This window comes from Melozone crissalis, unplaced genomic scaffold (genome assembly GCF_028551555.1).
Source record: "Melozone crissalis strain CALT ecotype California unplaced genomic scaffold, PUWL_Pcris_2 ptg000012l_1, whole genome shotgun sequence".
In the NCBI taxonomy this organism is placed as follows: Eukaryota; Metazoa; Chordata; class Aves; order Passeriformes; family Passerellidae; genus Melozone; species Melozone crissalis.
The window spans coordinates 16,057,527-16,070,467 of NW_026535790.1; the positions used below are offsets into that span (position 1 = coordinate 16,057,527).

General features: G+C 54.8%; 1 protein-coding gene across 2 annotated transcripts; it reads right to left on the reverse strand.

Annotated features, from left to right (window-relative positions):
- Window positions 1–454: 454 nt before the first annotated feature.
- Window positions 455–12,770, reverse strand: SCNN1G (sodium channel epithelial 1 subunit gamma). 2 transcript variants are annotated; one of them, XM_054271279.1, is made up of 13 exons: window positions 12,705–12,770; window positions 12,202–12,526; window positions 11,178–11,472; window positions 10,626–10,819; window positions 10,131–10,234; window positions 9,300–9,463; window positions 6,470–6,568; window positions 5,194–5,311; window positions 3,344–3,422; window positions 3,208–3,265; window positions 2,805–2,866; window positions 2,534–2,609; window positions 455–2,153 (listed from the first exon to the last, which is right to left on the reverse strand). In XM_054271279.1, the coding sequence occupies exons 1-13, from the start codon at window positions 12,733–12,735 to the stop codon at window positions 1,767–1,769; spliced, it is 1,992 nt and encodes a 663-aa protein (XP_054127254.1). In that variant the 5' UTR covers window positions 12,736–12,770; the 3' UTR covers window positions 455–1,766. The 2 variants fall into 2 exon arrangements, with proteins under 2 accessions (XP_054127254.1, XP_054127255.1); XM_054271280.1 differs by lacking the exons at window positions 12,202–12,526; window positions 12,705–12,770 and adding an exon at window positions 11,584–11,626.
- Window positions 12,771–12,941: the final 171 nt, after the last annotated feature.

Sequence of the window (12,941 nt, forward strand, 5' to 3'; positions counted from 1 at the left end):
TCTAGCTCTGTTCTGCCACTGCTGCCCATGAGGCAAGATTGCCGCGATGATCTGGTATTTGGTGCTGTTAGAGGGGATGGGGATGAAGCATGGCTCGCCCGGGGCTGCACCAGGGGCTGAGGCAGATCTGAGGCAGATTCTTCCTGCAGCCTCCAAGGGACTGCTCGGGTGCAGAGCTGTCTGGGCACAGCTGAAGTTCCAGTGGTTTTGGTCTCTTGCTGGTTAACATTGCTTTGTGAAAGGCCTTTTCACCGTTTGTGCTTGCACCCCATGCTCCTGCTGCCTGCTCTGAGCTGGGTCCCACAGAACCCCCCTGCTGCAGCTCTCTGAGAGGCCTGGGGTGTCTGAGAACCCACAGCCCCTGGGCAGGCAGAGACAATGCCTCTCAGCTCTCAGGATGCCTGCAGGGAACTAACTCATACAGCGGTGATTTAAAAAAAAAAGGGCAAAGCAGTTACTCAAAAATATATCTTTATTTTTTCAGTTTATCATATATTTAAATAATTCAGTTAAAATAGGTTTTATTGCACATTAAAGAACCTTTCTGGATTCTCACTGTCATGTATAAAATAAGGTCATAGAGAAAGGAGAGACTCTTCCACTCAGACACCCCTGACATGCTCTGCATGGCTCTGGCCCGACAGACCCCACCAGCCCGTGTGGGGTGGGCTCTGCTCCTCATCTCCACAGGGAGCTGAAGCAGCACGGTGGGCTGTGGCAGGAGGGAGGCCCCAGCTGCCCCAGGAGCACTGGTGGCTGCGCTGCACAGCCCCTAGCCCTGGGGCAGCAGCACAGGAGGTAAAACGTGGGTACTGACACTGCTCTGTGGATGGGACTGTGTGGGGGCAAGGTGGATGAGGTACACAAGGAGCAAAGCTTCCTCCAGGCATTGCCAGCTCCAGCGCAGGCAGGGGGGGAACTGGCTGCAGGAGGAAGTCCTTGCCTGCGGTTGAGCAGGAAAAGAGCAGCCAGCTAACCCCTTGTGAGGCTTCTGGGAAGTAATTTAATGAGCGCCTTGGAAGTTATGTTTAAGGGCTGCTTGAGTGATGTGGAATGGAACAAGCTTGCAGAGGATGCACTTCATTACTGTGCTCCAAATTGGATTTCATGCCCTTTCAGATGATTCTTTGGGGATGACTCGGGCTTTCTTACCCCAGCTGTGTAGTAACTTGCTCTACAAGCCCATTTTTGGTTGTCCTGGCTTTTCATCTCACAAGAAAAAGCTCCTCAGGCCACCATTGGAATTGGGTTTCTAATGAAAATTCAAGTGAGAGCTTTCCTTTCGTGCTCTTTTGTGCCTTGCCCAAGCCCCTGTCATGCCCTTCTTACAAACGCCATCCTGGATTCCTGACAGCCTGGGGTTTTTCCCACAAGTCCAGCCACACAGCAGAGAGCAATTAGTGTTAATGCTCAATGTGGCATCAATCTGCTGCTGTGGAGCAATTCCTGCCCACATGCAATGGGGTGTGTGCAGCTGGTGGCTAATGCGTGCCTTTGCCTGGTGAGACATCCCAGCTTAGCACCACATCCTGCTCCAGCCATCTCCTGCCATCATTAACTCGAGAACTGATGTTGCTTGAAGCTCCCAACGTCTGTGAGCCCTTGGCGTCTGTGTCTGAGCTTTGCTCGGGGCAGCTTTGAGTGCCAGTTCAATCCCTGAGTAAGGGTCTGACCTGGCAGCCCTTCAGTGCTCGTCCGGACGGGTGCCTGGCCCCGGACAGGCGTGTCCGGCCCCCACCCGGGGGCGGGCGTGCGTGTGGCGGGTGTCAGTGCTGGCCCAGCTCCAGCGTGTCGGGCAGCTGCTCTGCGAAGGCCGTCTCCAGCCGCAGGGTGCTGTAGTTGGGCGGGGGAGTCCTGGGCAGGGGGCCGTCCTGGGGCAGCGGCAGGCGCAGGGCCGTGGTGAAGGTGGGCAGGTCCTCGTCGGTGCACGCGGGGTTCTCGTGGCCCTGCCTCTCCACGTCGCCGGCCGCGGCCTGGGCCGCCCTGCCCTGCTGGCGGCTGCTCCACCACTTCTTGGCCCTCTGCCACTGGCGCCGCAGCACGATGGACAGCGAGTCGATGAAGAACACCTCCACGATCTCGATGACGCACACCACGGAGCAGCTCATCCACAGCCCCAGCTGGCCCCCGAAGTTGGACAGGAGAATGACGAGCTGCAGGAGCAGAGAGCGCAAGGTGAGGGTCTGCCGCGGAGCCGCGACAGCAGGCAGGGAGCCGGAGCCGGGGCACCCGATGCTCAGCACTCCCGATGCAGCGGGCCCATCTCTGCTGCTGTTCTCTCTGGCTCAGCTTCAGAAGGAGCCTGGAGCTGAGCTTGCTGTGCAGCCCCTGCACAGGGCTCGGGGCTGGACAGGCAGAGACGTGGCCCGAGATAAGGGCTGGAAAGGGCAGGACCAGCCCAGAGGTGCATATCTGAGATCAGCTTCCTGCCCCTGCCCGTGTGGCATTGCTCCCCTGGGCAGGTGAAACCTTCCAGCCTGCGTGGGAGGAAGCGCTGCGTCTCCTGGGAGTAGGGACCAGCATGCTCACTCACCGTGTTGGCAGGATTCTCCGAAATGAATCTCTCGTTCAGGTCCTTGTAAAACACCATGAGGTTGGCAAGGTCTGTCCTGGGGAAGAAGGAGGCAGGCAGAGGGTTTAGTAAAACAATAACATGAAACATACTGAAAAACTATGCAAATAACCAGTTGGACCAGTAGGGCTGGGCTGCTCCAAGGGAGCTTTTTCCCCAATTGCCATCATTAGGGCTGCTGAGATCGTATCAGAGCTGGAGGTGCAAGGCAGGAACACACAGGGGGACTTACTTGTTCAGCTTCTTGTTGAGTTTTTGCCCTTTGTCCCAAGAGAGAACTCGGAGCATCCAGTCCTGGAGAACAGACAGAAAATGCTGCTCTAGCTGCAGGTTCTTGTGCAGAGACCCTTGGGAAGGGACTTGTGCTCCACATCTCCTTGGGCTAGTATGGGTACCAGAACTGAGTGTGTGACAGGCCAGCTGAGCCCAAGGGGATCTCCCAAGACAAATTTCAGTTTAATGATGAACTGCTTGAGGGGAAGCCCTGAGCTAGAAATTACAGACTGGTCTCTGGGCATGGTATCACTGAATGCTACTGACTACCCCAGGGCCTCCTGCTTTTGTGCTGAGCCTCTGGGGTTACTCAATGCCTTGTGCCAGGCTGCTGTTGTGGTGGAGTGCAAGTGGGGACTGACCTCTGACACGACGGATGGCCACTGAGCAATGCTGGTGGTGAGCGCCCACTCCTTGAAGCTGCAGAGAGAGGCACAGTGTCACTGGTGAGCTCCAACTCCCACACACGCTTCACCTCTGGCTGTGGCAAGGACTTACCTGCAGGCGTCTTTGCAGATCTGCTGGCAGCCCAGCTGCTCCTTCACAAACTTTTCGTGCAGTCTGTAGTAGCAGTACACTGCAGGGGAGGAGCAGGATGTGTGTGAGAAGCCAGAAAGAAAACCTGCTACCTGGGCTGGGGTGGGACATCTGGGGCATAGGTGGCCTTTGTGGCCATCGCCTACATGGTGGGGATAAAAAGATTTATCCTATAAATATTGCAAAAGGCTCTTGAGAAGTGGCTGTCACTTGATATAGGCATGAAAACTGCCACAGCTGGTCAAGCCCTCCACTTGACCGTTCTATGGTGGGCACAGGTGACAAGCCATCAGGGCAAGTTTCACAAGCCAGTCAGTGTGAGCAAGGGAGCCAGTCTGGCTCTGGGTGTGGGGGCTTAAGTGGGTTAAGGCAGATTTGGCTCATCCCAGCATGCTGGGTGTGCAGCAGCTGGGACAGGGACACTGGGGGTGCCGGGGCTGTGTGACAGGGACACTGGGGGTGCTGGGTGCAGGGGCTGTGTGACAGGGACACTGGGGGTGCAGGGGCTGTGTGACAGGGACACTGGGGGTGCTGGGTGCAGGGGCTGTGTGACAGGGACACTGGGGGTGCAGGGGCTGTGTGACAGGGACACTGGGGGTGCTGGGTGCAGGGGCTGTGTGACAGGGACACTGGGGGTGCTGGGTGCCGGGGCTGTGTGACAGGGACACTGGGGATGCAGGGGCTGTGTGACAGGGACACTGGGGGTGCCGGGGCTGTGTGACAAGGACACTGGGGATGCTGGGGACAGGGGCTGTGTGACAGGGACACTGGGGGTGCTGGGTGCAGGGGCTGTGTGACAGGGACACTGGGGGTGCAGGGGCTGTGTGACAGGGACACTGGGGGTGCTGGGTGCAGGGGCTGTGTGACAGGGACACTGGGGGTGCTGGGTGCCGGGGCTGTGTGACAGGGACACTGGGGATGCAGGGGCTGTGTGACAGGGACACTGAGGGTGCATGGGCTGTGTGACAAGGACACTGGGGATGCTGGGGACAGGGGCTGTGTGACAGGGACACTGAGGGTGCATGGGCTGTGTGACAGGGACACTGGGGGTGTTGGGGCTGTGTGACAGGGACACTGGGGGTGCTGGGTGCAGGGGCTGTGTGACAGGGACATTGGGGGTGCATGGGCTGTGTGACAGGGACACTGGGGGTGCTGGGGACAGGGGCTGTGTGACAGGGACACTGGGGGTGCATGGGCTGTGTGACAGGGACACTGGGGGTGCAGGGTGCAGGGGCTGTGTGACAGGGACGCTGAGGGTGCATGGGCTGTGTGACAGGGACACTGGGGGTGCTGGGGACAGGGGCTGTGTGACAGGGACACTGGGGGTGCTGGGACAGGGGCTGTGTGACAGGGACACTGGGGGTGTTGGGGCTGTGTGACAGGGACACTGGGGGTGCTGGGGACAGGGGCTGTGTGACAGGGACACTGGGGGTGCATGGGCTGTGTGACAGGGACACTGGGGGTGCAGGGTGCAGGGGCTGTGTGACAGGGACGCTGAGGGTGCATGGGCTGTGTGACAGGGACACTGGGGGTGCTGGGGACAGGGGCTGTGTGACAGGGACACTGGGGGTGCTGGGACAGGGGCTGTGTGACAGGGACACTGGGGGTGCAGGGGCTGTGTGACAGGGACACTGGGGGTGCTGGGGACAGGGGCTGTGTGACAGGGACACTGGGGGTGCTGGGTGCAGGGGCTGTGTGACAGGGACACTGGGGGTGCAGGGTGCAGGGGCTGTGTGACAGGGACACTGGGGGTGCTGGGGACAGGACTGGCAGCTGAGGCATGGGCAGTGCCACAGTGTTTCAATACTAACTCCAGTTTGGATTCTTCTTGTAGTTGCAGTACTCGGCGCCAGCGGGCAAGGGCTGTGCGTACTGGGCACAGCCACACGACTCCACCATGGCCTTCTGGAAGCAGGAGTGCAGGCAGATCTGGGGACAAACAACACCTGGGGGCTAAGAAGCAGCACCAAGCTCCAGGCTCCTGTGCACCTAAAAACACCCTGCTTATGACAACAGCAGTGGGATGGGAACCCTGTTTCCCTGGGCCTTCAGGCTCTGCTGTGAGTGAATATGGTGCATGGTGGAGGGTTGAGGTTCCAGTGCAAAAAAAAAAAAAAAAAGAAGTAATCTTCATGGAGGATTACATATATGGGGGTTCTGTGAATGCCCCCACTTCCCCTACAGCCACCAGAAGCTTGAGTGTTGCAGTTGCTCTTTACAGAGTCAAGGAGAGCGTTTTAGGCCTGCCATGGCACGTGGCCCATGAATCACTAACTAGGTGTGGGAAGTGACTCACAGCAGCAAACCCTGCTGGTGCCTACTGAGAGAGGTGAAGCTGGGAGGATTAACAGGGCAGCAGAGCTGTGGCTTGTGCTAAAACACCGGGACATGCAGGAACAGAACTTCTCTTTTAAATCCCAGTCAAGCCTTTCGGTCCCAGTCCCAGCCCTCCTGAGCACTGAGTTTCGGTGAAGTAGCGTTATTAAAAACCTGAGACCATGTCTGGGTGATCCTACCTGGCACTACACCAGAGCAGATTTCATATTTCCCCATAAAACAGAAATTCAGCCCAGACCTGGCCTTTGCAGCAGGCAGGAGCTAATGTAAGTACGATTCTTCAAGTGGAGAGTGGCAGAACAACTGACACTCTCCGAGAGGACCCAATTACAGAAACCATGCAAAATTAGTGGAAACTTACTCTGTAAACAAACATCCTGCTATCTGGATACTGATTAGATGGTTTCTGTTATTCTTGGAGTCCTAAAGGTCACAATTTCTGGCTTCAAGGGTTACTAAGCTGCAACCTTTACTTGGCCAATATTTTCCAGTCTCACATTGCTTGAAAATTGCCTAATGAGCTCATGTTCTCTCTTTATCTAACAGGGTGCCTGAGGGAACTTCAAACAGCAACCACTTAGGAATAAAGTTGGATTTTAAGAAGTGCTGTTTCATTTTACATCAGTGGTAAAAGCAACAACCCTGTGCTCAGGCTGTTCCCAGTCTCAGGTACTCAACCACAGACTGTTATAAAGTTTTTCATGCAGGTAGTTCTCAAGCAACTGATAAACCCAAATGCAATGGCTTTACCTGGAGTGAGTAGCTCTTGTTATAGAGATTTTCCACAGGTATGTCAGCTCCTGTCTCTGTGCAGTCACTGTAGGGTTTGCTCAGCTTGCGAGACTGAGTCTGGGAAACAGAAAAGAAAAAACTTGTGGTTTTGGAGTTCATAGACAGACCAAAGCGTTCAGTGACACTTTATCCCAACTCTGAAACTGTAAGTGATAAGGCAGCTTTGAGTAGAATGTTTACCTTTTGCTACCTAAAGTGATTTGTCGATCCCTTGTCAAAACAAGGCTTTTTTTGTCACTAATATCCGTTTCCCAAAAAAGCTGCTCTGCTGGGATTCTCTGCTGTCTTCCTGGAAACCTTCTGCAGGAATGCAAGGTGGTGCAATCGTGGCAGCGAGGACTTTTCAAAGCACAGTAATCCATATGCATGTTCTCTCCAAGTCTTAGAGGCTGTGTGTCTTTACTCTGGATGTTTGTGTTCTGAGGGAGGGCACTTGTTGTCGGGGGTTTTGGGTTATTTTCTGTGAGGATCCCCACCTGCCTGAGCTGCTGTTGCCTGGCTGCTCCTGTGCTGCGGGTAAATAGCACTTGAGGCTCCACTGGTGCTCAACAGCACCTCTCTCAATGCACTCTAAGTCTCCCTCAAACCTTTTTCCAGGTGCTGCTTTGACCCTTCCTCTCAAATGCTAATGACTTTTCCCAATCTCTGCCCAGAGCAAAGAGCTCTGACATGCCAAGCCTGTGCCTGCAAGCTCTGTGAAACCAGGGCTGGGAGCCCTCAAATTCCCAGATCTGATCCCAGCTGCATGGACCACTTCCTGCAGACTGCCCTACCTCCCTCAGCCCCTGCTATCTTTCTGCAGTAATTATCCACTTTACAATAGAGTGGCCTGAAACCACAAGAAACATCCATTTAAGAATCCATTCACTGATCTTTCTCTACAGAGTTTAAAATTAGAATTTAAAATTCTTCACAAAGGATCAATCCAGCAGGAACATGAGAAAGGCTGTTACCCCTAAGGCACTGAATGCAGCTCCTGAGGCCACCTGATAAGAGCATACCTCACCACTTTGTCTACAGCCAGAGAAGGCTCTGGGCCATTATGGTGCAAGTCAACACTTTTAGAGATGTTTCAATCTCTCTTTGGAGGGAAAGATGGGATTTCAGTACTAGAGATGCATTACTTTTGAAAACTGACTGAAACCAGCTTTTAAATTCCACATGCAATGTAGTGCCAAGACACTACCTCAGTCTGCTCCTGGGGCTTCCAAGAGATGATCGATCTTTTGTATAGAATTATTTTGTTGTGGCTTATGCTCCTACAAAACTTACTTGTTCCTTCAGGTACTGAAATAATTTCCAAACGAAATATTTAACTAAAGCATTGTAACTCTGACCAAGCAATGCCTTGTTTGCATGCCAAACAGGCTGGAATATTTTTGGAGGTGGAGGGCAGTCCTAGCACCCAGCAGAAAGCCATGAGCACTAACCAGACACTGATGGCATGGTCAGAGCCCAGCGAGCAGCAGCGTGAGGGACACGGCTGCTGTGTCCTCCTTGGTGACCTTGCACGCGGGGACAAACCCTGAGCTGGCACCTCGGTGCTGCAGCCCTGTCCTGACAGCCCTGACCCCCCACCACTCAGCAGGCTCTCTGCAGTTGTCTTTTCCCAGCAGGACAGTGATCCCCAGCTTTTGTTCTGACACCAGAAATTGTGCCCAGCTTCTATTTTGGCTGCCTCATTAGGATGCAATTGGATCCCTTCCTCATGACAAATCCTTTATATACAGACATTAAGATGTGCCCAATCTTGTTTTTTATACTACAGCAAAAGTTCAACCCTATTGTTAAACATATTGTATTAAATATTGAGACTGCCTTGTGTGACAGAGCCTCAGTACGGTGTGATGGTGACAAAGAAAAGTCTTGAGAGACTTTGTGTCCTCACACCACCCTGGTTCCCAACCCTCTCAGTCATGACTGACCAAGGAGCTGCTGCCACACTTTTCCAGACAGCTGGAAGACAGTTAACTATTTGCATTTTGTGAAACATCAGCCCTCTTTTAATGCCTTTTCTAATGCAGAGCCTATCAATATTCGGCATACCCAGATAAGCAGGATAGCTGATGCTCCACCAGACCACCAGAAAGAAAGGCAGAGCTGAAGTGCTCACTTAACAGCCCATCCAGATGAAAGGGGCCCTGGCATAGCTTTCGCTGCTGTGCCGAATCCCCTTGGGCCAAACGCCTCCTCTGAACCACGCTAAATGGGGAAAGCAGGAGCTGCAGCTCTCCTGGCCTTTGCTCACTGCTGGCAAAAGCAAAGCCGCTGCCCAGGGCGGTGGTTTACTGCTGGGATACAGAGAAAACCAGCAAAGTGAGGCTTACAGCCACAAAACACTTCAAGGGGTTGTGTTGCCACCATCCCTAAGGACCCGAGCCCAGGTGGGGACCCACAGCTCCAGCTCTGGCTCCTCTGCCCAGGGACCCTCGTGGGATCAAACTCCCTGCTCGTTGCTAAAGCCAAGCAAGGCACTTGGCAACGCATTTCTGTGGTTGTGGATTTTGCTGTGAAAACAAAACCAGAAATCCCCTGGAAAGCCAAGGGGTGAAGAAAAGGGAGAGCAAACAATATCCCAGGCCAGTTTGGTTTAGAAAGACCTGATTTTCCCACGGCCTATTTTTCAGAGAAGTGCTGTCACAGGATTTCCTTCAGGGCACTTCAGCTGCTGAGTGGGAGGCATTTAAAGGCCTTCGAGCTGCTGGCTCTCAGAAATCACCCCATCAGTTCCTATTTACAGCTGTACCAAGGCAAAGTCGCGCCCAAAAAGGAGATCGTTGCCACTCACAAAGTGCATCCCTATGGAGGTGGCCGCTGCGGTCTCAATTTCCGTGCCAATGTCTTCAATGAAGGGATACTCGTTTTGGTCGTGGACCATGATCTTGGCTCCTGTGGATGTCACCAGGAAGGGGTTGTAGTCTGCTTCATCGATGTACAGAACAACCTGCAATCCTGAACCACAGAGACAAGGCAGGAAGTTACACCAGGAGCTAGAGCCACGTTTTCTGGTCAGGGAGGGCAGGTTTGTTTCATGTTATCTGGCCTTAAGCAGAACTGTAACAGCCAAGCACAGCCTCTGCCCAGCCAGACCAAGACACCTGCAGCCAGTAACATCCCTTTGTGGCACCGAGTACAGCAAACAAATAACGTCTGCTGAGAACGTGGCTGGAACTCACTTCAAAAAGTTATATAACTGGGCAGCAGTAATTTCAGCTGGAAAACATTAGTGATGCAATGATATTATCTGTATTCTCAGGCAAGAGTTTGCACTAGTTCAAACAGGCATTTCCCCAATCAGCCTGTACATCTACAGCCAACACATCGCTCACGCTCCAGCAGGATCCAGTTTGCTGCACCACTTGTTATCAAACAGTTCCTCTGCAAACCGCCCTGGAACACCACACGCGTGCAAACCGCCCTGGAACACCACAGGTGTGCAAAGGGCCCTGGAACACCACAGGTGTGCAAAGTGCCCCGACACAGCCCAGGTGTGCAAAGTGCCCTGGAAAACCACAGGTGTGCCAAGGGCCCCGGCACAGCCCAGGTGTGCAAAGTGCCCTGGAAAACCACAGGTGTGCCAAGGGCCCCGGCACAGCCCAGGTGTGCCACGGGCACTCACCGTACTCGCTGCCGCCCGTGGAGGTGCTCAGGATGGTCCCGCTCTCGCCGCTGTTGAAGGTGTAGCAGTTGCCGTGCAGGGGGTGATGGAAACGAGTGAAATGCCTGGAATAAATCGAATAGCATGACATTGTTCCCTGTAGTTCTGTCTGTGGGAAAAAGGCAGCGCGTTTGGACTTTGGTTTTGACAGGGACAGACCAGGACTGCACGGGGGGTTTATTACTTCTTTGCGAGAAGTTTATTTTGCTGGAAGATGTGGGTCTCTTTCTGAGTAACTTGAAACTACATGGCAGTATGATCTAGTTTAATATTTCAGGAGATGGAAACTCGAGGAAATTTTAATGTGGGAATGGGGGTTAATAGCACGGGGGAGGCAGATTCACAGAACCAGTGGTGGCTCCTGCTGGAATTCAGCAAATACCAAATATTCCATTCCTACATATTATGGACTTGGAAATAAGCTGTTAAGATGGCAAGAATTTTCTGTGCACTGACCTTTTGTCACAAGATAGGCCATCAAAGAAACATGTCAGTAGAAGGTCCTCGGCAGAATAACTCAATTTTTCTTTAATCTCCAGGGGAATTTGTGCCATGATGTTCATGTAATGCAGCTTGTACCACTCCTGGATGGCGTTAACCCCCGAACTGAACGTGTACAGGGCACAGTCGCTGCTGTTGTTTGCGTCACACTGACAAGCACAGAGGGGAAAAAGCATTTCAGATGGACTGAAATCAGGGATTCTACAAGGCAGGTGTAAATTAAGGACTGTACATCTGATAGTGTTTCTCTTCCACAGAAATAACCATGTATGAAGTTACAGTGGGCATCAAAGACTTTTTATGCAGGGCTAAGTGATATGACCAAATATTTCAGGACCAAAAGCAGCCATGGAGGCTTGGGCAGAAGAGCAGGCAGGGTGCTCTTCACCACTGTGCACTGCAAAGCCACCTGAGCAGGCAATAAAACCTGCCATTGGGACACCGACCCCAACACAGCCCCTTGCTGCCCCACCGGGAACTTGCCGGCCAGGGCACAGTGACACTCACCAGCTGAAAGCCAATGATGTCATTGGAATCGCCCGAGTTCACGATGGACGAGTCCTTGTGAAAGACACTTCCCTCTATTTTCCTCTTCTGCCCAGTGTGCAGCTCAGTGGCTGTCCTGGAGAAGTCCTCGACCTTCAGCAGAGGGATCTGCTCGAAGAAGTCGCTCCCTGTGCTGTTCCAGTCATCCACCGACCGGCGCACCTTGGACTTGCCCTCAGAAAATCCATAGAAAGTTTCCAGAGCTTTTTTTGTCTCTTTGTCCAATTCGTATAAATATTCTTTCATGGCACTGTACCTGCACGGGAAACAAGGTAACAGTGATATCCCATCCCACCTCTCTGCCTGCTGCACTGTGGATGCCGTGGCTTGGGACAGAATTCCCGGTGGTCTCCCACCAGGTTCTCACATCGGTGAGGGCAGACAGAGCTACATCCATGCAGGGATCTTGGAGCAGGGACCCCAGGGAGCAGAGCAGACTGAACTACAGAGAAAGTTCTCCCAAGACTCTCAAGCTCCTTATGTTAGGAAGTCTGAGGAGGCAGAGTATGTGGAAATAAGACTTCATCTGTGAAGCATCATTAAAGAGCTGGATCCCCATGGGGCCCGGGGTGGTGGGAATCTGGCAGCAGAACAGAGAGCAATGTAAAGCATGATTTGACAGGAGAAAAAGTATTGCTGATGAATCATGTCAAAATATCCCATAAGGAAAGAAAGAAGCAAGAGAGGAGTGAGAGATCTGCCCTTTCCACTTTTTAGGAGATGATGCTGTTTGTAATCCTGGAACTTCGGTCCTGGGAAGAAGGGAATTTGAAGAGAGCCAAAGAGCTGACAGGGACTGTCTGGAGCAGAAAGCACGAACCGAGCCGGCAGCAGCGAGAGGCGAGAGTGTAAGCCACACAGCACGGAGGGGGATGCGGCACACCAGGCGCCCTCCAGGGAAAAGCCGCGGGAGGGAAAGTGCCGACAAGGAGCGCCGGGACGAGCTCGGGAGCTCCCATCGTCCCGCCAGCCCCCCGAGCCTTACTTGTACGGGTTGATGTTGCAGATGGTGACGGCGGGGAACGGCAGCTTCTGGAACTGGACGGTGACGGACACCGAGGCGCTGTAGTAGTTCATGAGGAGCTCCGCGCACTGCCAGAGGATGAGCCCCACGGCGCTGAGGGTCAGCACGATCCAGAGCAGGCGGCGCAGGCGGCCGCGGGACACCACGATGCGGCGGCAGCCGTGCGTGTTGGTGTTGAGGCAGTACCAGCGCATCAGCTCGCTCAGCGTGGGCGCCTGCGGGCCGCGCACCGGCAGCGTCCGCTTCAGCCGCGCCGTGATCTTCTTACCGGGAGCCGTGGCGGCCGCTGCGGGCGGAGCGGGCACTGAGCGGGCGGCCGGGGGATCGGCGCCCGCCCGGTGCCCCGCCACACCGCGACCGCAGGTCCCGTCCCGCCAGGAGCCGTCACCCGCCATCCCGCCCCTTCCCGGTGTTTGATCCCCCGGCCGGCCGTCCCGGGGGGGATCGCGCTCGCCGCGCCTCACCTCGGCCGCTCTCGGGGCCCGGCGGCGCCATGCTCCTCTCGCAGTCCCGGCGCCGCTGCCGATGGGCCGGCGGGCGGCCGCCCCGGTACCTACCCCCGCCGCCGGACCGCCCCGCCCCGGACCGCCCCGCCCCGCCCGCCCCGCTCCGCGGCCGCGCAGCGCCGCCCCACGGCGGCGGCCGGGGCTGCGCGGGGTGCCCGGAGTAACGGGCCCGAGCGGGGCGGGCCCGGCCGGGCG